Source organism: Pristiophorus japonicus, chromosome 20 (assembly GCF_044704955.1).
Source record: "Pristiophorus japonicus isolate sPriJap1 chromosome 20, sPriJap1.hap1, whole genome shotgun sequence".
Lineage (NCBI taxonomy): Eukaryota > Metazoa > Chordata > Chondrichthyes > Pristiophoridae > Pristiophorus > Pristiophorus japonicus.
This window is the reverse complement of record NC_091996.1, coordinates 46,641,991-46,667,303: the sequence shown is the minus strand read 5'-3', so window position 1 is coordinate 46,667,303 and position 25,313 is coordinate 46,641,991. Positions and strand designations below refer to the sequence as shown.

General features: G+C 44.3%; 1 protein-coding gene across 3 annotated transcripts in view; it reads right to left on the bottom strand.

Annotated features, from left to right (window-relative positions):
• Positions 1-25,313, bottom strand: part of LOC139232515 (pappalysin-1-like) — a 322,505-nt gene that overhangs the window by 130,562 nt on the left and 166,630 nt on the right. For all 3 annotated transcript variants that reach the window (XM_070862846.1, XM_070862848.1, XM_070862849.1), the window contains exon 14: positions 13,844-14,012. In XM_070862846.1, the coding sequence (XP_070718947.1) occupies positions 13,844-14,012 (169 nt within the window). The remainder of the gene's footprint in view (positions 1-13,843; positions 14,013-25,313) is intronic.

Here is a 25,313-nt window from a genome sequence, read left to right as displayed (position 1 = left end):
GAAGGAGGCCCTCGTGGCCAATCCCCATAACGAAAACGTCCCGCAAAGCCTCGTCAAGGTGTGCCCCAAAATCACACGGCGCCGCGAGTCTCCTGAGGTCCGCAGCATATTTGGTGACATCCTGGCCCTCGGTTCTGCAGTGATGGTAAAATTTGTATCTGGCCGTGAGGATGCTCTCCTTCGGTTTCAACTGGTCACGAATGAGTTCAGTCAGCTCCTCGTATGACTTGTCCCTGGTGCTCCCAAGTGCCAGCAAATCCCTGACGAGACAGTAAGCCTCATCTCCACAACTGGAGAGCAATATCGCCTTACGCTTCTCTCTCAGTGCGTATGTGTCCTCCGTCAGGTCCTTTGCTGTGAAGTAGTACTCGAGCTTTTCCGTAAAGGCCTCCCAATCATTGCCCACGGTAAAATCCTTTAGCGAGCCCAGAGTAGCCATGGTTGCGTGGAGTTCGTCTGCTTCCTCGTTGCCAATGTGGTGTATGTAGCACACAAATCACTGACTCCACACGGTCTGGTGTAAGTCTAACTGCTGTGACCTTCGTCCTTTATTGTTCAGCTCCAGAGTGCCTCCCAGGTGTGGTGGTCAGCCTTATATAGTCCTTGTTACAGGTACTACCAGGGTTTCCCACTGCAGCGCCCTCTGTGGTGTGGCATAGTACTTACATTACATTTAAGATACTGGAACGATACACACATCATTACATAATAAACACATTATGCAACATAACATAACACTTGAGGGGACTCCAGGCTAAACTGTAGTCTCGGGATTCAGACGAACCCCTCTTCATGCTGCAGCCCTGTAACACACACTAACCAAACCAATGCTCTCCAGATAGAACAATCATGTTTTCAATCTAAAACTAATGTAATTACCCTTCTGTGTAACGCAGACCATGACAAAATGTTTTGTTTTAATTAAATAACTAATTGCAGACAAATGCAAGTTATTTTCCTTTCTAATTCATTCCATAATTTCCATACGTGCTACATAAATAGCATTTCCAAGAATATTTCCGAACCGTTATGTGAGCAGAGAGTCTATTGTAAATTGAGACATTTTTCATGCCGAGGAACGGTTGATTGTAATTATTGCTGATAAGTTACAGGAGCAAAAACATGGACAGTTTCAATAAAACATTGGAATAACAGTCGGGGATTACTATTCCACACAAAAACAGCGGAGGACTGTGTTAACTTGCTTGCTCCTGTTTTTAAAATGTGTAGTTTATATAATCTGGCAGATTCCTAAATGCATTTTAATAGATGTGGTAAGCACCTCATTAGAGTATGAATTAAGATCATTGAATTTTGAAGATATCTCTCTTTCTTTATCAGTTTTTTTTTCTCTTCACCTGAAGATGCTGACTCTTGCTGGGATAATGCCCTAAAATTGCAGTGTCTTTGACGGTGTACATTCAGCGTACATCGTCGTAATCCATCTGAAAGGCCACGCAACTTCTGGGTTTCCACCTGCGCAAAACCCGGAACTTGCGATCTGTCAAGATCATACGAACCGAAAGTAAAATCACTATCGCTGGCGCAGAGTTAGACTATTTGCCCAACAACTGCCCAGCAATGCCCACAAAACTCTTACGGCTGGTTAAAAAAAAAGGCAGAGGGCTGCTTTCATCAGCGTAAGGTTTATTATAAAATCTTAAATTAAACATTTAAAAATTAAAAAATGATGCACAAACACTTTAAATTAGTTTATGCAAATATAAGATGTTTAAGATTATTTTTAAAACAATTTAATTTTTATTGTATTTGGTGTAATGAAGGGACTTATGAATAAAATTGACATTCACAATTGTACAAATTGTTTAATTATTTGGGGATTCCATTGCATGTCATTAGGGAATACCGTTCAGAAAAGACTGCAATGGAGTCCTCCTTTTTGATTGGAGGATCGGGCCCACGTGATCCCTGGGATCTGTGGGCCTTTACGCAGACGTTCGCCTGGAGGCCTGAGGCTGGGACTCTCCGCAGCCTGGACACATGGAGGTCGGTGTGGAAATGTTTTGCGTGTCAGAGGCGTACTCCGGCCGCAGGTTCTAGCTCATTATTTCGCAGATACCAACAGCCCTTAGCACCTAACCCAAATAGGATGTTTCTTCATATGAAAGTCTAGATGGCGTGGGCCAGCAGGCTTGCTTGACTATGGAGCTGTATTGTAGCTGATCCCATAAAATTTTTTCACCCTATATCCATGCACATTATCCAGCAGGAATCACTGGATTGTTGATCAGCAGACCTATTTCCCCTCTTTCCCCCCCCCCCTCTCCCCACCCCCCGCCCCCGCCACTTCCCCCCACCACCATCTCTCGTCCAGAGAGGTGAAGCTAATTGTAACTACTAACACTATCACCACCCTGGCTGAAAGCAGCTTCCTCAGCGCAGAGCAACAGTCAAACTGTATGTGGCTTAATTCCAAGCATGTACCAACCTTTAGTATACTGTATTCGCTGCTCATGATGTGGTCTCCTCTACCTTGGGGAGACCAAACGCAGATGGGGTGACCACTTTGCAGAACACCTCCATTCAGTCCGTAAACATGACCCCGAGTTTCCGGTCGCCTGTCACTTTAATTCTCTGCTCCACTCCCACTCTGATCTCTCCGTCCTCAGCCTCTTACACTGTTCCAATGAAGCTCAACGTAAGCTCGAGGAACAGCACCTCATCTTTTGTTTTGGCACTTTACAGCCTTCTGGTTCAAGTTCACCAATTTCAAACCATAACCTCTGCCCTTATTTTTTTTTTCTGTTTTTTATCTCTTTCCGAGGGCAGCTGTTGATGATTCTGCTATCTCCATTTACACCCTATCTAGACTCAGCTTTTGTTTCTTAACTTATAAGAACATAAGAATTAGGAACAGGAGTAGGCCATCTAGCCCCTCAAGCCTGCTCCGCCATTCAATAAGATCATGGCTGATCTGAAACTTGTGCCATTACCATCTCCTTTTACCTTGCACCATCATCCCTTTTGTCTCTTAATCTCTTCTGCCTTCCACCCTATCACAGACCTTCCCTTTTGTTCTTCCCTCCCTCCTTTCCCTGCGCCTACACTTGCTTAAAAACCTATTACATCTCTATTTCCAGTTCTGATGAAGGGTCACCGACCTGAAACGTTAACCTTGTTTCTCTCTCCACAGATGCTGCCTGACCTGCTGACTATTTCTCGCATGTTCTGTTTTTATTTCAGATTCCAGCATCCGCAGTATTTTGCTTTTGTGTCAGGAAATCTTCTCTGTCTCGGTTTTAGTTTCCATTGAACTCGACGTCAGAGTGACATAACTGAAGACAGGAGTTTCCTCTTTAAAGTACCGTAACTTTTCCCCTGCAGCTGTTTTTGGAGATCAGGGGAAATCGGTACCGAACCAGAACGAGAAGGGAGATGAGGAGAATTTTTTTTTCATGCAACGATTTGTAACAAACTGGAATGCATTGACTTAATGGGTGATGGAAGCAGGTTCAATAGAAACTTTCAAAAGGGAATTGTACATATACTTTGAACAGTATAAAAATTGCAGGTACAGCAAAGCAAATGGTATGTTAGCTTCGGTTACAAAGGGATTAGAGTATAAGAGTAAATAAGTCTTACTACAATTATACAGGGCATTGGGGTGGCCAGACATGGAGTACCATGTACAGCTCTGATCTCCTTACCTAAGGAAAGACAGCCTTGCCTTAGAGGGAGTGCAACAAAGGTTCACTAGACTGGTTCCTGGGATGAGGCGATTGTCCTACGAGGAGAGATTGAGTAGACTAGACTTATATTCCCTAGAGTTTAGAAGAATGAGAGGTGATCTAAGTGAAACATATAAAATTCTTAAGCGGCTTGACAGGGTTATGCTGAGAAAATGTTCTCCTGGTTGGGACATAGTCTCAGAATAAGGGATCAACCATTTAGGACTCAGATGAGGAGAAACTGATTCATTCAAAGGGTTGTAAATCTTTTGAATTCTCTACCCGAGGGCTGTGGATGCTCAATCGTTGAGTATATTCAAGACAGAGGTCGATCATTTTGGGGGATTGACGGGAATTAAGGGATATGGGGATAGTGCGGGAAGGTGGAGTTGAGGTAGAAGATTAGTCATCATCATCATAGGCGGTCCCTCAAACGAGGATGACTTGCTTCCATGGGTTCACAGGTGTTTCGATGAAGGACCTGATGTTCCAATCCTGAACTCCAATTGAGGGGGTGGAAGATGCCTGTGCGTGGATTTTTTTAACATGTGGTGGCCGTTGCACGCCAGCTTGATGGAGCTAGGTTTTGCTCCAGTGGCAAGGATTAACAAGATGACTGGAGACCTGCTCTGCTGCACGGACCTAGCGCACACACATATCGCAGTGTGGGCAGGCCCGTGCTGCCCCTGGGCCCTCGGCTCTTCTGGGCCCCGTACCCTCATCTGGCGCACCTCCACCACAATCTCTCGCCGCTCCTCCGCCATAAACATTCACCGTATCTCGCCGCTGATCTGCCCCAACCTTCCCACTCCTCTGTACCTGGGCCCTGCCGATGTTCCTGCCCACACTCCAAAACGGCGATCAGGGTTTTGATGACGCCACCCAGTCGCCCATCTCAAAATCGTTGCACACTTGGAGCAGCTCACACTGGAGGTTGAAGTGGTATGCCGCTCCAGCCCTTTTATAGCCCGACCTGCGGAGCTGTTCTCTCACAGGTCGAGGGGCCACGATGTTCCAGGGCCTGCCGCTCCAGCTCTTTTATAGCCCGACCTGCGGAGCTGTTCTCTCGTGTTCCCCCGACCTGCGAGAGAAGATCAGCCGTGATCTTGTTGAATGGAAGAGCAGGCCCGAAGGTCAAAATGGGCTACTCCAGCTCCTATTTCTTATGTTCTTATGGGGAAAGCGCAGGGGAATGAGACTAATTAGATAGCTCTTTCAAAGAGTCAGCACAGGCACAATGGGCCGAATGGCCTCATTCTGTGCTGTCAGACTCTATGAGTTTCCGGAGATTAAATGGATAAGGTAGGGCCCACAATAATGTGGATTGCATGTTGTCAGTAGAAGGAGTGGGCTTGATATGCTGTATTACCTTTTCTCTTTGCATGCCAATACCACATATGCCCGCAGAGTGATACTGGCAATGGATCACGAGTAACTTGTCTGCTGGTCGTCCGCTCAGACAATGAAATGGTTGTTGCTTTCATATATTCAGAGGCAGTGTAAAGTTCCCTCGACACACCAACAATCTGCCTCAGCCCCAACTTCAGAAAAGCATCCCTACTCCACCAGTGTGCGATTTCTTGCTCCAGCCATCCCGTGGCCCCTCTGAGTGAGACTGCCAATTGGCGTTGAAAGAGTTTTGTGCTGTAGACCCAAGCCCGCGAGGAAATGGATTGAGACTGAACAGATTCATTTCACGCAGGACCCTTACTGCCAGCAGACAAAAAAGACTTTCATCGCATCAGTCTGGGCTGGATTTGAACCAAAGTACCAGAGGTGAAAGGTCATTGTATACCTCAATGCACCACCCAGTTTCCAGGAAAGGTTCCTTATCAATGTCAGAACTGAGAAAAGGGGTGGGCAAGGTAGAGAAAATATTAAAATGGTTTGAAAAGAAAGCATAGGCAATTTTATATTACCAGAAACTGACACTGTCATGCTAAAGGTCATTAGCATGCCATCAGGATGTTATGAAATGGAGGCCACCGGTGTGAAATGGTCTGGCAGCAACTTATAAATCTCTTCATGGATTGTTGCTATGGCTCGTTATAATACAAATCTGCATTGACGCAAAGCAGTTTCAGCTCCATGTTGACTCAGACTGTATGATATAACTTGAATACAGGGTCACTGCAACAATGGTGTTTCAATAGTGTGGAAAATAATGAGAGATCACTTTGGCTTTGCGCTGGCTGCAACTTTATTAATCCAACCAATGTAAAGTAAAGTTTAAAAAGCCCCCAGGCAATATGTTGGAACCTTTTAAACTTCATGTTTAATCTTTTTCACGTTAGCAAAAATCCGACTGCATTGAGTCTCTGCCGATACTCTATCCTTGATAAAGTACAACATCCCCACCCGCACCTGGGAATCCCTGGCTTAAGACCGCCCTAAGTGGAGGAAGAGCATCCGGGACCGGGACCTCAAATCTGGCACCAATCTTATGGTCGACAGGGCAGTAATGATACCCGCCCTCCTATATGGCTCAGAGACGTGGACCATATACAGGAGACACCTCAAAGCACTGGAGAAGTACCACCTGCGCTGTCTCCGCAAGATCCTGCAAATCCACTGGGAGGATAGACGCACCAACTTCAGTGTTCTTACTCAGGCCAACATCCCCAGAATCGAAGCACTGACCACACTCTACCAGCTCCATTGGGCGGACCATATCGTCCGCATGTCCAACACGAGACTCCCAAAGCAAGCGCTCTACTCAGAACCCCTACACTGTAAGCGATCCCCATGTGGGCAGAAGAAACGTTTCAAGGATACCCTCATAACCTCCTTGATAAACCTCAACATCCCCACCGGCACCTGGGAATCCCTGGCCAAAGACTGCCCTAAGTTGAGGAAGAGCATCCAGAAGGGCGCTGAGCACCTCGAGTCTTGTCACCGAGAGCATGCAGAAATCAAGCGCAGAAAGCGGAAGGAGCGTGTGGCAAACCAGACTCCCCACTCACCTTTTCCTTCAATCCTGTCTATCCCACCTGTGACAGTGACTGTAATTCCCGTATTGGACTGTACAGTCACCTGAGTACTAACTCACTTTTAAATGGAAGCAAGTCTTCCTCAATTTCGAGGGACTGCCTATGATGATGATGGTCTATGCCAAAGTAGGTTTACAATTTAGCCAACATTTGGCACTTTCCTAGAGTGACATGGACTTGGCAGTATAACTTGAGTCTGATATATCACTGTGAGCAGGTATTAATAGCAAATGGAACACACTACATAGCTACATCCTTAATCTCTGTTACTACATAAAGAGCATCAATCACTGCTGTTGTGAAAGATGCCGACTCCTTCCTTGCCTCAAACTCAATGGGGATAATGTTGACTTTGTGTGGAAGTGTAACACAGGCAATAGCAAACTCGCAGTCTATTTTACACCTCTCCCAACTTAAAATCGGGAGAGATGTAAAACGGGCTGCCAAATTGTTAGCACCTGTTTTACACTATCTCTCAAAGTCAAAACTGAACACTTGAACAAAAGCTTCCAGTGAATATTACACATATTTGCAGATATGAATTCAAAGCTTTGAGAATAGGTATGATATTTTCAAGCTTCCTATCTCTGTAATGTAGAATCCCCTTGGTGAGATCGACATCTTGTGCTTACTCCCTATTGTGCATATGGTAAGCTACATTCATCATTCAGACCACTCTTAGCGTTGACCAATATCACTTTTTAAAATGCAAACCTTCCTCATGAGCACAAACGAATGCAATGTACATTTCACAGAATGCCAGTGATGCAATGATGCCGCTGCGTTTTTGGAAACGCACTTCAAGTCGGTAAATTGTTTGCCTTCCTTATCAAAATCTATTTAATTTGTGAACAAGGCTAAGAGAGTTCTCTTTTTTTCTTAACACTATTACGTTGCTTGATAATAAGTTCCCTTTTCGAGTGCCTGGTCATGTCCAGTTGTCCAAAACTCACTGTTTATTGTTGTGGAGAACATTCCTTGGAACTGCCAGACCTTAGCAATTATTTGGATATTAGAAAGGCCACATAAAAGTGTTTCTTTCTCAGTTGCTGGTATTTACCTAGTTTTTGGTTATTTATTCTGGAAACAGATTTGCCACTATGGCAGACTGTGGTTTTCTTAATGACAGGAGAAATTTGATAGCAGTGATGATATCTATCCCACAAATTAACTCTCGAGGGAAAGTGAACTGCAATAGAATAATCAGGGTTCAAAATACACTATGCCAGCCAGACCTGAAAATTAAAGTCATAAATATAAAGCTTTTCTCAACACAATATACACAACCTAATGCTAACAGGGTTTTTTTTCCTGTTTTTTTTTGTAAAGTAAAGGATATCAGCGCAGTGAATTGATTTTATTCACTTTTGCAATGCAGTGGCCATGGGACAATCCCAGGTCAGTTTTAACAACAAAAACTTGTATTTATAAATCACCTTGAATGTAGTCAAATGTGCCAAGGCTCTTCACAGGAGTGTAATCAGAAAAAATTTGACAACGATTTACATAAGGAGATATTAGGACAGGTGACGAGATAGGTTTTAAGGAGCGTCTTAAGGTAGGAGAGAGAGGTAAAAAGGCAGAGAGGTTTTGAGAGGGAATTCCAGAGCATAGGGACGAGACAACTGAAGGCATGGTCGCCAATGGTGGGGCGATGGAAATCAGCAATCCATAAGAGGCCTGAATTGGAGGCACCCATGTTTCTCGGGAGGATTGTAGGGGTGGAGAAGGTTACAGAGAAAGGGTGGGGATAGGCCATGAAGGGATTTGAAGAGGAGAATGAGAATTTGTTGCTGGACCAGGAGCCAGTTAGGATTACCAACTCTGTTTGGACATATTCCTGGAGGTTTCCTCATATGATCTCCTGCCTCCAAGCACCCTGCCCCCACCCTCCCGCCATTGGAAGGTGAAGAGACTCTTTGTTACCCGATTGGATGATTCTTCACTGTCAGTTAAATAGCCTTTTTCTAACTAATAAATTAAAATGTTCAAAGAAAATGAAAAAAAAAGCACATAATGTTTTTAATGCCTCAATGATTTTTCTCCTGGGTTGCTTACAGCAGTGTTCTAGAGATTAATTTTTAATTCCTGGAGACTCCAGGACAATCTTAAAGGATTGGCAACGCTAGAGCCAGTCATGGGAACACCACCATATTCCCCACCAAGTCACACACCATCCTGACTTGGAAGTATATCGCCATTCCTCCATCGTCGTTGGGTCAAAATCCTGGAACTCCCTCCCTAACAATACTGTGGGAGCACCTTCACCACACAGATAGCAGCGGTTCAAGAAGACGGCTCACCACCATCTTCTCAAGAGCAATTAGTGATGAGCAATCAATACTGGTCTTGCCAGCGATGCCCACATCCCATGAACAAATGTTTAATTAGTTTTTAAAGTATAGGTCAGCGAGCTCAGGGGTGATGGGTGATTGGGACTTAGTGCAACAGTATTGAGCTCTGTCTCTACTTTTTCCCCAATAATATGCATACTCCAAGGCACCAGGACAGTATGTTTCCATATCCACCATCTGTCCTTCTGGCATCTCTGACTAACAATTTGTGTCAGGATATCTGCAGTCTTCCACTGTAAATTTGCATCCACAGAGAACTGGATTGAGACTGCCCAACCTCTTTTCATTTTAAAACCCCTAAAGTCAGCAAATAGAGAGAGTATTTCATTCCATTGATCTGGATTGAATTGAAGTTTATATCAGTGAGGTGAAGATTAAATGTATTCAGTGCATCTCGGATACATATTTTGTTCACGTTAACTTATTTTCTATTAAAATTATCACCTATTAAAATTATTCTAAAATATGAAAATTGAGATTTTCTTGTTAGTTTTACTTCAAATAAATCCGAATCGCCACAGTTTACCCAATCGAACTTTAAAGAGACACTGCAGTTGTTGCACTTGAAGGAGACAGTCTTGTTTATAAGATATTATGTGCAAGTGATGTGATTGTGTTTTATGTGATTTATGCTATTGTATTATTAGAAATGATAATGTTTGACAGATGTTTCTGTAAAGACAGTACACCTTTAAGAACTAATAACCTACTTAAGAGCTCTACATTGTGTAAAAAAAGCGACCTAGAAACTAAAGTACTCAGATTAAATTAAGACTTTTTGCTTTGTAAAATAGTTTAAATTGTGAAAAAAATTACTGTTTAAGAAAAATATTGTTACTGCCACAGCCAACAAAAGCAACCTTACAGTTAATGACTTAAAGATGTGTCATTCCTTTCTGACAGTTTTCACAAGTGCGTCAGAACAGTAATATAAATGAAATGCGCACATATTTTACAAATTGAAGGCTCTCTGTTTTGAGACGGTTTTATTTTTAGAAATAGCGGGTTGTCACTTTGCTGATCCACATCGGCAAACGAATGGCACAACTACCTGACTGGAGACCCTGTTGTACGGCATTAAGCTGAAAGCATGGACAGGTAACCTGGCCAGTAAGTACCAGGAGGGAACTCCTTCCCTGTAATGAAGTACCCTTTCACGGCCCAGTGAGTTATCATGGCCAAAGCTCCATATCTTGGTGCTCTGTACCACAATGGATTTGAGTATCAAACTCTGTGGAACTACCACTCCTAGACGGCCACTATTTTGGCTCTGAGTATCTTCTTATACTTATTTTCCTTTGTGAATGAGAATTGATGCTAATTGCCGCAGACGAGGCATGATTTAACTCGTATGGATTCCTTCATTTTAAAATGAAAGCTTGTTTTTTCTGAATCTGAATGATCCTTCTGCAACAATAGTCTTACCACAAGAGTACCCTCGTTCAGTTTATGACTGGCTCATTTTTATTTTCTTGATGAAAAATTAAGATTGCAAAATACAAGAACCGTATTATGAAAGCTATTGTGCAGCAGATCTGTTATCAGTCAGCAAACTTTTCCTTTAAACGCTGTGCTTTGCTCAATCTGTTTTTGTAATAAAGAAGCCCAATGGATTGTGAAGGCAACATTCACACGCGCGTAGCCTGCACATGCTCAGTTCAGACTCCAAAAAAGCCCCCTGTGGGGAAGTTGAGGCTTGCACCAAAACATTTGTCTTAATTAGCTGCAGTTGGACTTGAAATGACTGGTTGACCCTGAATGTTAATGTCTTCTGGAAATCACTAATTCATATTTTCTCTTTCCTTTGGGTTTTAAAGCCTTTGAATACATTAACTTTAATTGAGAGTAACCAAGATGGTTTTCTCTGCAATCAATGCCTCAGCATTCAGCTCCAGTTTTGGGCTTTTTGCCTTAATGGACTTCAATCTTTCAATTTTCTTCTATGCTTTTCATGCCCCTTGCTGGGTATAGTTCCACGGTTGATGGCAACGCTCTGGTGCCTCAACCTAAGTAGCCACTGTTCATGTGTGAGGCCAGACAGTGAGCAATGGGAGGCAGGGGTCACTGGAGCGTGATCAGGAGTAGAAAACCTACTTGATTATTTTTCTTCTCTTTCTTCCCTAGCCGAGAGCGCACTAACACTGCTGTGGCTAAGATCAGCTAATTCAGCAGAGACCAGTGATTGAACCTAGGACCTTCTGGTCTATAAGGCTCAGTAATATATTAGGCAATGCATTTAAATTATCAGCAGTGCGTAATTAGTGTGAATTTATATTTACTCCTCAATCTTTAAGAAAAGCAGTATATAATGTTCAGCTTTAATCCCCAAAATATAGTTGCTTCAGTGATTTATTTCGAAGAAATTAATATTCAATTCACAAGCTTTCCCAAAATACTTCCGCCTCTATCTCCCATTCTCATTACAATCTAGGTCTGTTGAATGCACAAAGTATGTGAAACATATCTTCCTCCTTTCACGAATGCTAGCGAAAAAGTATAATGCTAGTTTCAAAGACCACAAATGGGAAAATGCTCTCCAACATTACCAGTTTCAGAACTTGGAGTAAACTGTGTATAAATGTTTGGTGTCCTTAGCAGAGCAACAAAGAATTGGAAACAGAATCCATTTTCTCTGACAGTAAACTAGCTGAGCAGGTGATGAATTATGACAGATTCATGAAATGTACCGGAAATGTTACACCCATTGTGTTGCCTCCTCCAACCATGATACGTACTTTTGTTTCTTTTCTTTTAAATATGGCGCAGACTTAATGGGCCAAATGGCCTCTTTCTGTGCTGCACTGCTCTTTGGTTTTAAACATATTACAAAATAGCATCAAACTTATTGAGGAGGACCTGCTTAAGGTGTACATTTCATTAAAACAAAACACCCAGCAAGTTTTTAAACCAGTTCCAGGACCTCCGGGGTCTGTGATAGTCCAACTGTGATGAACAACTTTTCGAGGATATGGATACATGCTATTTTCAGTGGTCGATTTTTGGAACATTTTGCCGCCCTGTGCATATTGTGAATATCAGCAAAAGGACTGGGGCTTTAGTAAACCATACAGACCCAAAGAACAATGCAAAGCAACTGAAAACACAAATCTGTTTTGTTTTGTTTAGTCAGCTTGCAGCTGCCTTCATTTGGCAATTCACATTCAGTTTTATGGAATATGCCAACTTAAAGCAGCTGTGTGCTGACTTGAACAGGGACCCAGGAGTAAAATATAAAAAACTAATATTCTAGCTCAGTATGCATTTAAGTTATATTTGTGAAACAAGCTGTCTCATGTAAAAGGTTCTTGCATACAAACATACAACATTGACGGGCATGAAAAGACCGGCTGGTCCATCAAGCCTGCCCCACATCGTGATGGCCGGACCATCATGGCTAAACACTTCTTATCTCCCACCCCACCACCTCACACCACCGCCAGGTAATCTCCTGGGAGAGCCAAAAAAACAGGGCCAATAAGGGGGAAAAAATACTCTGTAAAATTCCTCTCTGATCTCTTCAGGCGATCAAAACCAGTCCATGAAGTCAGAAGATCTTAAAGGATTAACTTTAAGTAGCAGTACTCAGTTTATACTGCGATTGTCCAAGAGTGAATTTTCTCTATGGGCAAGTTGGGTGCTCTCCTATCTGCCGATATAGTGTTGTGTAAGTGCTTGGTTAGGTTCAAGGACACCCTCAAAGCCTCCCTGATAAAGTGCAACATCCCCACTGACACCTGTGAGTCCCTGGCCAAAGACCGCCCTAAATGGAGGAAGTGCATCCGGGAGGGCGTTGAGCACCTCGAATCTCATCACTGAGAGCATGCAGAAATCAAGCGCAGGCAGCAGAAGGAGCGTGCGGCAAACCAGACCCACCCACCCTTTCCCTCAATGACTATCTGACCCACCTGTGACAGGGACTGTGGTTCTCATATTGGACTATTCGCCACCTAAGGACTCATTTTTAGAGCGGAAGCAAGTCTTCCTCGATTCCGAGGGACTGCCTATGATGATAATGATGTGTAAGTGCAATAACTGTTGAATTTTGGGAGCTTCTTATCTTGGTGTTTGCAGTTGATTTTATATCATTGCTACCAATGTGAACCTGTCTAAGGGATGTTGGGAAATGTAATCTTACAGTAGTATCCTGCCTTGTTACATAAAAACCCTATCAAGTTGATTCACCCAGGCTCCCAATCAGACGTATTAATGTAATATGTATCTGTGGCATTTTACACCATTTCTCAGAAATAGTGACGTCTAAACTATTTTTCTTCTACCTGAAGTATTTTTGTGAAAGCATTGTGCACTGAAGGTAATACTGGCAGAAATTCTCTTGGAAAAGCAACTGAGCCTATGTGTGCCAGATAAGTGACTGGACTAGAATGGCATCACTGGAGAAGCAGCAGAGGAAAGAGACAGTGCTCATTAGTATGTGTAATGGTTGGGCTAATCCCAGGCAATCTCCTCTTTCCCTCTCAAAACCAAACAGTGAAGTTTGAAACATGTATTGTAAGCCAACAAGCAACAACTTTGACACAACATCAAATAATTTATAGCAATTTTTTACACCCTGGAGCTATAATCTTCTACTCAATTTCCAGCAGTCATAAACAATTATGTCTATTTTAGTGCTCTATGCCAATGCTGCCACTGCCAATGTTACTCCTTTGATATGTTGAATATATTCAAAAGAAATACAAGATAAAGCATAGCTAGTGTCAAGTGTTGACAGCTTTGTGAAATAGCTGAGCAGAATATAGAAATCCTTTGTTGTTGGACATCTCAAAAAATATTAAGAGCGTAAACTGACCTGACGCTTGGAGGTGTCTTCGTCTCTTCGCAGGTGAAGCACATAGCCTTGCTTGCAGTGCACGGTGCATTGGTCGCCATTGTATCGCCCAGTTCCAGTGCAGTTCAGCATTGCATTTTTGAGGTTGAGCTCTTGACAGTCAGTGGCTTCACAAGAGTAGTGGACACAGCTGAGGGAGGGAGGAAATAAATGTTGTAAACATCGGAACTGCAATATTCATAGGGCAAAATGAAAGAAAGACTTGCATTTATGTAGCGCCTTTCATGACCACCGGACGTCTCAAAGCACTTAACAGCCAATGAAATACTTTTGGAGTGTAGTCACTGTTGTAATGTGGGAAATGCAGCAGCCAACTTGCGCATAGCAAACTCTCACAAACAGCAATGTGGTAATGACCAGATAATCTGTTTTTGTTAATTTGATTGAGGGATACATATTGGCCAGGACATCGGGGATAACTCCTCTGCTCTTCTTCAAAATAGTGCCATGGGATCTTTTACATCTACTTGAGAGGGCAGGCGGGGCCTTGGTTTAACGTCTCATTCGAAAAACGGCACCTCCAGCAGTGCAGCACTCCCTCAACACTGCATTTCAATGGCCTTGCTTTTCCTGTTCTTACCCATCTCAATATTTGTCAATAAATCGAAAGTAGGCGCTTTGCTTATGGTTCAGTTGACAAGTGCATGTGCCTGGAAACATAATGGTTTGATTTCCCCCCACCCCAACCCCTGCTGGCCCACTGATCTGTGTTGAATTGGCACGGCCAGAAACAGGCATGATATAAGAGGCCCTTTCAAGCCAAAAGTGCAGGAGTGACCTTGATATTCAAAAATAGTTTCCAAATAATTTAACCAAAACATCTTTTTGTTATAGTTGGATATAGGATAAAATGAGATAGCTGTTATATGGTGTACAGAGATGGGTGTTAAGGGTCCCGAATTCAATTGTTGAGGATATCAGCTGCCAGCTGTGGTATTTAGATATTTCACACATGAAGTTGACGACAAAAGCAAGGAGCAACAGTGTTGATAAGCGACCAACCGAAAGTCTCTTTCTAGTTTGACCCAGTCATTGAATTTTAATTTTACTGTTGTGCAATTGTACTATTTATATCCGTGGTGCACAGAATGTCTGAATGTCAAACTCTTGCAAACCTGAGTTTGAAATTGGTTGTTGAGAGGCAAAAGTTGCTTTTGTTCTCTGTATTTTCAACAAGAAGAAAATGTGGCAGTATATTATACATCTATACATCAGCAGGTACAGATCTACACCTGCTACAGATCTACACCTGCTTCATCGACTTAATGTGCTATGATTTCTGTACGGTGAACCAACCATTAATCTTTTCTGATGAATTTGACTTGCCTCCTCAGAGTAACCAGAGTGAACCTAGCCACTTCAGCCAACTCATCTAAATCTGTTCCGATAGTCACCTTGCGTGAACCTGGCTGCCTTCTCCGTCACCTTATCCTAACTTGACCATCTCCTCATTGTCACCTTGCTCAACTCCAGCCATCCCTTCAGTAACCTTGCCAAAGCCTGGCCATCTCTTCACAATCACCTGTCCAGCTTCTCAACATTACTTTACCACGTTCTGATCTCCTCACAAGCACTTCATCCAAACATGATGCTGTTAAATTTCAGCAATGAAAGCTGTTGGGGGAAGTTGGAACACAAGCACCTAATGAATACAAATGACACACAATAAAATCTGCTTATGGAGTGAATTCGAAACACGTACATAGTCAGTGGCATCCAAAGCCAATTCGTGACCTTGATTGTAATGGGACGCAACTGTGGGCTGCACTGACAACCATGATACTGCAAAAGACCCTCACCACATTACCAGATTGCAAGTTGGGATTGTTGGTAAGAAAATAACTGACATTTAAAAATATAGCACAGCGCACAACTGTAGGGTAAATTCCCCAATCCTGCTGTCCTGGTCGGGAGCTGTATTCAGAGGAAATGCGATTTGTAAATAGGATGGCACATTGTGGCACGGAATCACTGAACAGCACTTCATTCGAGCACGGCTCCCCACTGGAATGCTGGATTGGTGAATTTATTGTCATATCATGTTAGATACAGATCCAAATCATGAAATAAATAACTGTTCACACTGGGTGGGAAACAAGTGGCGGTGGGTTGGCCAGATTTACCTTTCCACTGACTCCTTAATTTCTTCGCTTCCCAGCATGAACAATTAATATCCACCCCATTGTTTGTGACTTTGGATCACTGTTGGCACATTTCACTAAATAGGCACAAATTACAGCAAGTCTCTCTGGATAGCAATCGAGAGCAGGAACTCCGCTTGAATTTTCTTCCTAACCTAGGGGAGCTCAGGTCAATTGCTGTGCTCCTAGGTAACTCGGAGCAAACCAAGGATGAAATGTGGGTCCAAAAGTCATTTTTCTTTAATAGCTCTGTGAGACTCCCTTTTTCATCCGTGCCAATTGTAAAACTGTAAATTTTCGATTTTTAAAATCCAAATGAACTGAGTGCACTAATTTAACAGCTCTGGATATTGCAACGTTTACTGTACATGAATATAGTCAACTTTTGAAGAAAGCTGCTAATAATTAGTTCCAATAATAAATCCCAATGGATTCATCCATTTTTCACCCTTGAATCCTTATTAAACCTGTCAAATATTCCAACAGGTTTGCATTCCTACAGGTCTCTGAAACTAATCCTATCCAGTCCCAGAGGATTTTGCAATCAGTTGCCTTATATGAGTTTTTCTCTTTAGTAGTCTACTATTTTCTTCGCTTTTTGTTTATTTTCGTTGTAACTTTTCTAACCACGCGTGTGTAAAATGTGTGTTTGTTTAATGGTCCTGAGGGCTTCATTGAGCTCTTTCTACATTTGACCCAGTCACCAATTCTGAACAGTTTTATTGTGCTCTCTATGGTCCCAGATGCGAAGAATTTTTATTTGCTCCAAATTTCTGATGCAAATGGATATCCACCAAATCTAACCATGTTACCAGACCAGCGAACGTGTCTGCTCGAAACCTGGAGCATTGAAGAATACAGTCTGAGCGGATGAGAAAAAAGTGGCTGCTCCCTCTGATATGTTGCTATTATTTCCTGCCAATATAAATATTGTGCTGTGAATTAATGTGTTGAGATTTCAGAATTTTGGTCAATTGTACTGGGTAATGCAATAGGCCACGCCACTAGCGACTTTGAATAAACTGCATAGAACAACTGAAGAGAATTACCACAACAGCTGGCCTTCTGCATACTGCTCAACTTACAAGAACTCAAACAGTCGCTTGGCCATTCACTCTCCTGTCAGGACAGCGTTTGTTGATTTTTCACTTAGATCGTTTTTATCTCTCTTGTAATTTTAATTGGTCCTTCAATTTTTTTTTTTAAAAGATGGAGCATTATATATTTACTGTGCCAATCAATTGAATGGGTGGCTTGTAAGTTGCATCTTCCTATTTCCAATATATTTTCAAAGTATCAACTGTGTAAAATAAGAGCTAAGAGAATATGCCTCAAGAAAAGACCATTTGGCCCATCAGCCCACTCATTCCAAGGACTAGGTAAAATCTTATCTGAGATTGTTAAGATGCAACCATCTAACCTCTTGAGAGAAAGTTCTGTCTGAACACTTTTTGACTGCCAGAAGTAATTAAACCAAATTATTTATCCACTCTTGCATCTTTATTATTCAGCTCTGAGCTGCTCTCCTATTCAGATAACACCTCCACACCCCTCGAAGAGCACTGGGCTTCTGTATACCATGTTCCATTTCATCATCCAACCTTATTCCCAGATTCCTGAAACTCTTCTTATTAAAAAAGCACTTATTTTTTCCTAACCAACAAAATTGTGGGAATGTTCAGCTTGAACTAGGTGATGGCCAAGGTCCGTAGTTTAGGGTGCTGCCACATTTGAAAAGAAAAGAGATGAGATAAGTTGGGGAATAGATATTGAGCAATGCCAAGTTGGTCCTTTAAAAGTATATAGATTGCAAGAGAAAGGGAAAACTTGAGGTAAATTAAAGTGTTCCACATATTTGAAGCCCTTGGAAGGAAGAAATTTAGGATGGGAGAGGGCGCAATATGTCTATATTTCAACACCAGACGATGAAGGAGAAAGGAAGTGTATAGGATGGCCTATTGTGAGCTTAGGAGGGGGTTGACTTAGGAGGTTGGGCCTTCTGTATACCATATTACATTTCATCATCCAATTTTATTCCCAGCTTCCTGAAACTCTTATTAAAAAAACACTTATTTTCTCCATAACTGTTAGAGTAAATAGAGCTTGCTGGGAGATCGGACGGGTGGCAGCTTGGCAGCAAGGGGGTGGAAAATCCCCAGTTGCACAACTAGGGATGAAGTCACACTCTAGCATAAACCATTTAACCGTATAGTCATATACAGACGTCATGTAGACAGACAAAGGCGGTGGCAGTTATATGACTCATGGGTCAGGTGATTTCTTCTCAACAATGAGATTTTCTGTACAATAATGAGATTTTCTATACTTGTTTACTTCAATGTATAAATGATTGTGTTCCGCTCTGCTTAAACGAGAAGTCGGCTGCTGTGACTGCGGAGTCCATGGCGTCTCTCCCAGAGCGCTCTGTTTAATAAACCGTTTATGATTCGCAAAGCTCACTCCGTATTCCGGTGAATAAGTTATTTCACTAACAATTTGGCATAGTTGGCAGGATCCGTGTTGAGGACTCTCTCTACCTAGGCCCGCAGTACCGGGCGAGGAGTCACATTTCTGACCGTCTATAAATTGACACCGTGAGACTGGTGAGTAGGTCACTTGGACGGATCCAATGAACTAAGGGTGTGGGTTTGTGACTTAAACAGCTTCTATAGGTCGCGACCCGCGGTTCCGTAACTGTATTGTTTCTTATTTACATAAGACTAAACGTTAAATAACCCTAACCCAAAATAGGTCCGTGATATGCCAGGTATTAGTCGCAAGTGAGACACCGCTGAGAGACCCGGAAAGTGTGGGTTTACAAGTGAGACACCGCTGAGAGACCCGGAAAGTGTGGGTTTACAAGTGAGGCACCTCTGACGATGGATTATAGTAGGCGTCCCAGCTGGATAAGCGGGACCCACTGGGACATAAGTGAGGTAGTAGACGTACTACGATAGCAGGTAAGGACTCTACATTTAGTTCGGGGCCGTCAGGATCCTTGACCAGATGGTTATGGAGGAAATAAAGACTGAGAGAGAGAAAATGAATAGAGACGGGTGGGACCCGTTCAAACTGCTCCCGGAGCAACGGGACTGGTGGGAAAAACAGAAGAAAGCTAGAACAAAAAAGGCAGGGATAATGTTGGCCCAAGCATATATACAGTTACTGGAAATAGCAGAAGAAAACGATAGATATAAAACAAAAAGAATCAGAGAATTAGAGAAACAATTGGAAAATGTAACCAGTACACCAAATAGGTCATGCGCATCAGGAGAAATGTCCGGACGAGAAATACCGCCCCCATATGCGTCAATATATCCCGTGGCGTCGGCCCCTCCGGAAATGGAGGGTCAGAACGGAGAAGGAGGTGGCGGCGTCACGGAAATAAAAGCAGCTCCAGTGATAAGGGGGGGAACTGCGGCAAACCCAACTGCGAAATATGCCGCGTATACGCCATTAGAGAAACAAACTATCCTGAAGGACCTTGGGTCTCTGAAACCAAGGAGTAATAACAAGAATTTTGGAAGGCCCTTGACGAGACCTGGGATGTACATGACTTGCACCCTAGGGACATCGATCAACTGGTCAGGGCCAAGTGCCCGAAGGATCGGTGGAGAGCCCAGGCTAATGCAAATTATTGGGACAGGACTTGGGCCTTGAATGTTGTCCTGGCGGCAGACAGAGCTGCCCAACGGGCACCTTTTTCTGTCTATAAGGCCTCTGTCCAAACCGCCCTCGGGGCAGCTCCCACTAATTGGGGAAAAATTATGACATACAAACAGATAAAGGGAGAGGGAGTGTCAGAATACGGGGAACGATTGTTCGCCGCCTATGAGGAATCATCAGGACAGCCAAATGCCACAATAAATGACCCAGCCTTTGTCCAAATGTTTAAGGAGGGATTATCATCCGAACACCAAAAGATTTTGAAAATGGGGGTGGTTGCCGCCGACAACGATGATGATGTAGTACGCTGGGCTAGTAACGTAGATGCCCAAGAGGCAAAGCGAGAACATGGGGGCCCAACTATAAAAGAGAGAGGCGCGGCGGGACAGGTGCAGGGTACCCGACCCCAACCTGTTTTAACTGTGGTAAGGCCAGGCACATGGCAAAGGCCTGTAAAGCCCCGAAACCTGTCTGCAAGAATTGTGGAAGGATGGGACACCTAGCGGAGAAATGTTGGGCGGGACAGGCTGAGGCCAGTAAAACATCGGCCCCTCGAACAACAAATAGGGAGCGACGAGTACCGCAAATACCTGGAATACCTCAAGAAGTCAGGGAGCAGCTATTGACGGTCTGCGGCCCCCGGGGAAGGAGGGTCAGATGAACGAATATATGTGTCTGCACTAATAGGGGACCGACAGTGTGAAATGTTAGTGGACACAGGATGCTCGGTCTCTATTACCAACATACCCCTCCCGTTAACCAAGGATAAAATAGTGATAGTGGGCTTAGGAGGAGAACGAGTCCACGCGTACAAAAGCGCAGTGCAGGCGGTAGAAATAGATGGGAAAATGAGACCCGCACAGTTCTATGTGTGTAAGAATAACGAGGGTACCATCATGGGGCTCGACCTCATGAGGGACCTTAACCTCTTGATAGATGCCCGACAGTCTAAATTGCACTGGCCGGAAGCAAATAGGGCCAGAACACATCTCACCAAATATACCCACCATACGGCCAAGGTAGGAAGTACGCAAGTTTTGGCACAAGATTGGACAAAGTTTAAGGGAATCTATCGAGAGGTATGTAGTACCTTGTCCGCAGTTTGGGCTAAGGACAAGCAAGATACCGGAGAGGTGGTTATACCGCCCATTACAGTCGAGGGACCAGCCCATACCGCCCACAGACAGTACCCCATTAAAACGGAAGCAGAACAGGTGGTTAAAGAGATAGTTAAGGAGCTGGAGAAAAGAGGAATAGTGAGACACGCTGAAAGCACTACTACTTCCCCTGTGTGGCCAGTGTCTAAACCAGACGGGTCTTACCGCCTTACGATCGACTACACGGCCTTAAATAAGGTCACCTCGAAGGTACACCCGATTGTGGCCAACCCGGCCACAATATTTAACCGGCTCAGCCCCACTCACAAGGTTTTTACGGTTTTAGATATAGCAAATGGGTTCTGGTCTATCCCCCTCAACCGGGCGTCTCAGGACAAATTCGCCTTCACAGTCTGGGCAAAGCAATATACCTGGACAAGACTCCCACAGGGATTTCACAATAGTCTAGTCATCTTCCACCGGGCCATAAACGCGTTATTAGAAAAAGTAGACCTGAGACCGTACCACAGTACGGTTTTACAATATGTAGACGACCTCCTAATCGCTTCAGAGGATGAAAGGGGGCACGCCGCTGCGCTGGTCGTGGTATTGCAAGCACTGCTGAAGGGCGGGTTTAAGGAAAATCCAAAGAAAGCACAGATAGGGTTGGCCCAGGTCACGTACCTCGGACAACAGTTGTCGCAGGGACAACGAACCATGCCCGGAGACCGGCGGAGTGCCATAGAACGAATGCCTCGTCCGGTCTCCGTAAGTGGGGGGGGAGGTGAGGAAGGTCCTGGGTCTTTTTAATTACAGCCGGAGCTTTATTCCCAATTTTGCAGAAATAGTCGAACCTATACAGGCATTAGTGAGGGGCTCCCCTCCGGCCACGTCGGAGGTGGAATGGGGCCCGAAACAACAGGAAGCCTATATGGAGTTAAAACGGGCCCTCATTACAGCACCCGGACTGGGATTGCCAGATATGCGAAAGCCATTCCATATATTCTGCAACAATCATGCAGGATTTTACACAGCAATAGTGGCACAAGATCATGGGGATAGAAAGAGGCCGGTGGCATATTACTCTACTAAGATGTCGCCAGTAGAAGAGGGACTATCGCGATGTGTAGCCGCCTTGGACTGTGCTGCATGGGCGGTAAAAGTCAGTGAACCAGTGGTAATGACAGGAGATTTTATCCTACGTACCAAACATACCATTGTGGAAATGTTAAACACTGGAAGGCTGAGGTCCATCTCTAATATGCGTCTGGCAAGGTGGGAGGCAGTGTTACTACCCGATCAGTCAGTCAAGATAATCAGAGGCACAGGGGAGAACCCAGCAGAGGGGATGATGGGGGAAGGTAGTCCCCATGAATGTGAGGAAGTGGATGAGGAAGTGAACATGAGAAGGCTGAAGGATGTACCGTTGGAGGACCCGCAGCTCAGCTTCTACGTAGATGGGTCACGTAAATATATAGATGGGGCCCCGCGGACTGGGTGGGCTGTGGTGAACGAGCACTTAGACGTTGAGAGATCGGGACGAATAGATGGGAGTCTGTCGGCTCAGGTAGCCGAATTGGTGGCCCTCACGGAAGCATTGAAGCTGGCAGAAGGAAAAACCGTAAACATTTATACGGACAGTTGGTACACATTTGGGGTAGTGCATGACTATATGAGTGCATGGGGACGCAGGGGCTTTATCACCACAGGGGGGAGAGCCCATTAAGCATCAAGTAAGAGTTAGGAATCTATTAGAAGCCTCAAGTAAACCGACACAGGCAGCAGTTATACAGATTAAGGTACACCAAAAGGTTAAGCTGAAAGAACAGGAGGGTAACTAAGCGGCTGACAAGGCCACGCAGACGGCCTTAGAGCCGGAAGGGGTGGAACAAGTGGCGGCCGCAAGAGTAGAACAGGAAAGGATAAATATAGTACAGCTTCATGCTGACATCCCCGCCGCCGAGAAAGGGGAATGGGCACAGAAGGGAGCAAAAATGGAAGCGGACCATGTGTGGAGGAAAGACGGGAGAGTAGCAGCCCCGTCCTGTATAAGGCAGATCTTAATGGAATTACACCATGGCGCGAGCCATACCGCACGAGTCCCAATGGCAATTCCGATTATGAAAGACTGGTGGTGGCCGGGGTTGAGGCCGTACGTCGGCCGATATTGCCATAGGTGTATTATATGCGCACAGCACAATAGTGGAAAACCGGTACAGGTCCGGATGGCACATCAGCCATGCTCGCGGTGACCTTGGGAAAACGTCCAGATAGACTTCACTGGGCCCCTCCCAGCTTCCCGGGGAAAACAATACTGCTTGGTGGTGATAGACCAATTCACCCGTTGGGTAGAAGCCTTTCCAACGAGAAACTGCATGGCAACTACCGTGGCACGAATCTTGGCCGAGGCGGTAATTCCGCGATGGGGGGTACCATTGCAAATAGATTCGGACCAGAGCACACACTTTACAGGATCGGTAATGAAAACGGTCTGTAAATTATTGGGAATCAGACAAAGGTTCCACATTCTCTCCATCCTCAGAGCTCGGGTATGATAGAACGAATGAATAGAACATTAAAATTGGCTTTGGGGAAGGCCATCCGGGACACCAGACAAACATGGGTAGATATGTTGCCTATAATCCTAATGAAGTTAAGAGCGACCCCCAATCGCACTACCGGATTTACCCCATATGAACTGATGACCAGACGGGCAATGTTGCTGCCCGAGGGCATCGCCATGGGAGGAACGGAGGTGGGCCCATTGTAAGATAGAATACGAACCTACCTCATCGAATTGAGTCAGCAATTGGCAGATATGAGGAAACCAGTTCGTTCTGACCAAAAGGAAAGAGATGATAACCTTAAGTTGACCACTCTCTCTGAAGTACCTCCGGCAGGGACAAGGGTAATGGTCAAGATCATACCGGGAAAATCGGGCTTCGCCCCAAAATGGATGAGACCCTATGAGGTCGTGCTTAGCAGTGATACTTGTGCTTGTGTGGACTTTAAGGAAAAGGGACAATGGAAACATTGGTCCCAGCTTAAAGAATATGAGCCCTAACACTTAACAAACCTCGTTATTACCATTGACAGGAAGGCCCTGACATATCTTCTATCAATACGTTGCGCGCGGGTTTGGGAGATTGTTAAAGTGTAGAGTAATAAGTAACAATGAGAATGAAAGTGCTGTCCGCTTTATCTGTGTTTTGCTTCCTCGGCATTAGCCAATGGGGAAAAGGTACAGCCCTCCGGAGAAAACGGGAATTATATGTTAACACGTTCTTGTATATGTCATATACATATGCTAAAGCTAAAAATTTGTCATGCTGCTGGGTATACGCATATGTCCCAATTCACGCTAAGGGAGGTATTCCACTGAGGCCCGTACCACTCAACCTGTCGGAGGTGGCAGAATGGTACATCAACCAGAATGCCTCCTCCGTGGATGAGACAAGAGAAGGGAGTCTAGCCACCGGTGGGTGGAAGGTATATAGTTAGTATGAAGGGAAGTGCAGCAGAATGGGAACAAGCAGGCCACCCATTAAAAACCTTCACAGGATGGTACCAGCCCAAGTACAATACAAATTGTCAGCCCCAATTTCTGGTTCTTACTAATACCTCAGGAATAGGGGAACCACTTGGGTTGGTTTGTTTCATTAGAAACCAGACTGGAGGGCAAACAATGGGGCGTAGTAAGGGCTCCGAGTATTTTAACGTAACTGATGACGCTGATAATAGTCGCATAATATTCCAGAACCTTACGGATGATAGCAACCTGACTGACGTATGGGCCCCTGAGGTGGTAACACGATACAGCCCATATAATGGGACATACTTTGTCTGTGGCCATAAGGTGTACCCCTGGCTACCACTGAAGTGGACTGGGTCTTGCTACCTGGCTTACGTGGTCCCATACATGCACCATCTGAGGTCTTTGACACAACACCCTCATTTGGCAAAAAGTGATATAATTGAGACCACCCGATTCTTTGCTATCATAGCACCCTCCTATGGTGTTGCCCGAGCAATAAACGAAATAAAACTCCTGGCCTCCCTACTCAAAGAGGTTGCCAATGATACGGTTGAAGCGCTGGAAGGCATAAGCGCCAAAACCGTGGCGATACGCACAATGGTTTTACAAAATAGGATGGCCCTAGACTTTATCTTAGCCGAGAAGGGAGGCACATGTGCGATAATTGGAAGAGAGTGTTGCACTTACATCCCAGATAGCTCGGAGACTATCCACAATTGAGCTAACCACATCCAAACAGAGGCAGCAAAGGCTCGACAAACGCCGGATTCCTTGCTGTGGGGATGGGCGACCGGCTGGTTGGGATCAATAGGAACCACCCTGATGCAGGGATTTGTTACAATTGTTATTGTCATTATAGTGCTGTATCTCTTGGTTATGCTGGTAAAGTGCTGTTGTGCCAGAATGGGAGAAACGATAGTCCCAGCCGCTGCCGCGGAATATCAACAAGTGATTCAGCCCGGATCCCGTTACTCCAACATTGCTAACACTCA